The sequence below is a fragment of the Corvus kubaryi genome, unplaced genomic scaffold, assembly GCF_017639235.1.
Source record: "Corvus kubaryi isolate FWS band 111438036 unplaced genomic scaffold, C.kubaryi_AGA036_p1.0 37277, whole genome shotgun sequence".
Taxonomy (NCBI): domain Eukaryota; kingdom Metazoa; phylum Chordata; class Aves; order Passeriformes; family Corvidae; genus Corvus; species Corvus kubaryi.
This window is the reverse complement of record NW_024581085.1, coordinates 3,859-6,264: the sequence shown is the minus strand read 5'-3', so window position 1 is coordinate 6,264 and position 2,406 is coordinate 3,859. Positions and strand designations below refer to the sequence as shown.

At 64.9% G+C, this 2,406-nt stretch overlaps 1 protein-coding gene across 1 annotated transcript in view; it reads right to left on the bottom strand.

Annotated features, from left to right (window-relative positions):
- LOC121663471 (keratin, type II cytoskeletal 8-like) overlaps positions 1-1,241 on the bottom strand; it is a 6,400-nt gene extending 5,159 nt beyond the window's left edge. The window contains 2 exon segments of the mRNA XM_042025751.1: positions 3-74; positions 816-1,241. Coding sequence (XP_041881685.1) covers positions 3-74; positions 816-1,148 — 405 coding nt within the window. The 5' untranslated portion in view covers positions 1,149-1,241.
- Between the last annotated feature and the right edge of the window lie 1,165 nt (positions 1,242-2,406).

Sequence of the window (2,406 nt, the reverse complement as noted above, 5' to 3'; positions counted from 1 at the left end):
GGGGGGGGGGGCTGTGCCCGCAGGAGCCCCCACTTGGTCTCCAGGAGCTTGTTCTGCTGCTCCAGGAACCGCACCTGGGAACGGGGAACGGCACCTCAGAACCAGCCAAAACCACCACAAAATCACACCTGGAGGAAAGGGGGTCAGGAGCACTCCCACACCCCCAAAATCACCCCAAAATAACACACACACACCAAAGTCACCCCGAAATCACCAAAAAATTACCCCCACCCCCAAAATCACACCTGGGGGAAAGCAGGGCCAGGGGCACTCGCATACCTCAAAATCACCCCCACCCCCAAATCACACCTGGGGAGAAAGGGGGAAAAGAGGGTCAGGGGCACTTCCAGCACCCCAAAATTACCCCCAAATCACCCCCGGGGAAAATGGGTTGTGCTGGAGGGGGACATGAAGTGGAAGGGTGGGGGCAGGGGGGAGATTTGGGGTCCTGGGGCAAGCTGGAGTCTGGGTGTCCTTGGGGGGGTCAGGAGGGGGTCAGGGTGTCCCCAAGGAGGGTGTCAATGTCCCCGAGGGTCTCAGAAGGTTTCCAAAGGTGCTCAGGAGGTCCCAGCTGATCCAGCGGGTCCCTGAAGGGGAGCTGGGAGGGGTTCTCAATGTCCCCAGGGGTCTCAGGAGGTCCCCAAAGGTGCTTGGGATGGCCCAGCTGAGCCTCAGGGGGTCCCAGGGAAGGTGTCAATGTCCCCAAGGGTACAGGAGGTCCCAAGGAGGGTCTCAGTGTCCCCAGGTGTCCCAGGCTGTCCCAGGAGCCAGTCCCCAGGGTGGTCCCGCCCCCCCTCGGCTGCCCCCAGCCCCACCTTGTCGATGAAGGCGGCGAATTTATCGTTGAGGGTCTTGATCTGCTCCTTCTCCTCCCGGCGCAGCTCCTGCAGCTCGGGATCCACGGCCACGGCCAGCGGCGCCAGGAGGCTCCGGTTGATGGTGACGGCCGTGATCCCCCCGCCCGCCCCCGGGACCCACGAGGGACCCCCGAGCCCCCCGGAGCCGCCACGGAGCCCCCCGTAAGGGCCGAAGGCCGGGGCCGTGCTCATCCTCAGTGCCGGGCCGGCCGTGAAGGAGCGGGACGAGAAGGAACGGCCCGGAACGGCCGCGCTGCTCCGGACCGGCTGCCGGGGAATGGAGACCGACATCGGGGCGGGAGGAGAGGGGAAAGCGGGAAAAGAGGCTGAGGGAGCTTGGAAAGGTGTCTGGGAGGTGGGAAAGGAGGTCGGAGGAAGTTTGGAAAGAGGTTGGAAAGTGGATGAAGAAAGTCGGGGAGAGTTGGAAGAGGGTTGGAGGAGGTTGAGGGGGATGAGGAGGCTGCAGGGAGGATGGAGAAGGTTAGGAGGAGGATGAGGAGATTGGGGGAAGTTTGGAAGAGGGTTGGAGCAGGTGGGGATACAACAGTTGGGAGAAGGCTGCAGAGGATGAGGAGGGTGTGGGGAAGCTGGATGGAGGGTGGAGAAGGCTGGAAGGAGGTTGGAGTCAGAAGAGCCTGAGGAGGACGAGGACGATTGGAGGAGGCTGAGGACGGTTGCAAGAGGCTGAAGAGGCTCAGGAGGATGAGGACGGCTGGAGCAGGTTGGAAGAGGCTGGAGAAGGCTGAGGAGGACGAGGCCGAAGGCCGCGCTCGGGGCAGGGAGGCTCCGGCAGCCCCGGCAGGACCGGCCGGACGGGTCGGGGCAGGACGGGCCGGGCCGGGCGGAGCGGCAGGGCGGGTTCCCGGCGCGTTCCCGGGTTGGTTCCCGGGTTGGTTCCCGGGTTTATCCCGGAGCCGGGGGAGGAGAAGCGGGAGGAGGGACCGGAGCTTTAACCCCTTCGGGACGTGGGATCCGCGGGGTCACCGGGATCCGCCAGGATCAGGACGGGTGGGAGGCGCGGGGGCGAAATGCGGGTCCCAGTGCCGCCCACCCCCCTCCGCGCCCCATCCCAGAGGAGGAGACCCGCTGAGTGTCCCCAGGGAGTGTCCCCAGCCCTGTCCTCACCATGTCCCCTCACCTGGGCCTCCCAGTCTGGGTCCCCGACTCCATGTCACCAGGTCCTGTCTGCCCAGTTTGGGCCCCCAACCCCCGACCCCGGCCCGGGTCCCCCCAGTCTGGGTCCCCAGCCCCAACCCCTGACCCAAGCCCACATCCCCAGCTTGTCCCCCAGTCTGGGTCTCCGGACCAATGTCAACACCTTGTGTCCCCCAGTCTGTGTCCCCAACACCACATCCCAATCTGGGATCCCAAATTATTCCCCCAGCCCACGTCCCCAACTCCTGTCCCCCAATCTTTGTCACCATCCGAGGATCCCAAACTACGTCCCCACGGTGTATCCCCAATCCCTGACCCCAGCCCCTGTCCCCAAACCTGAGTCCCAACATGTGACTCCAGACACATCACTCCAAATCTGGCCCCACACCTGTCC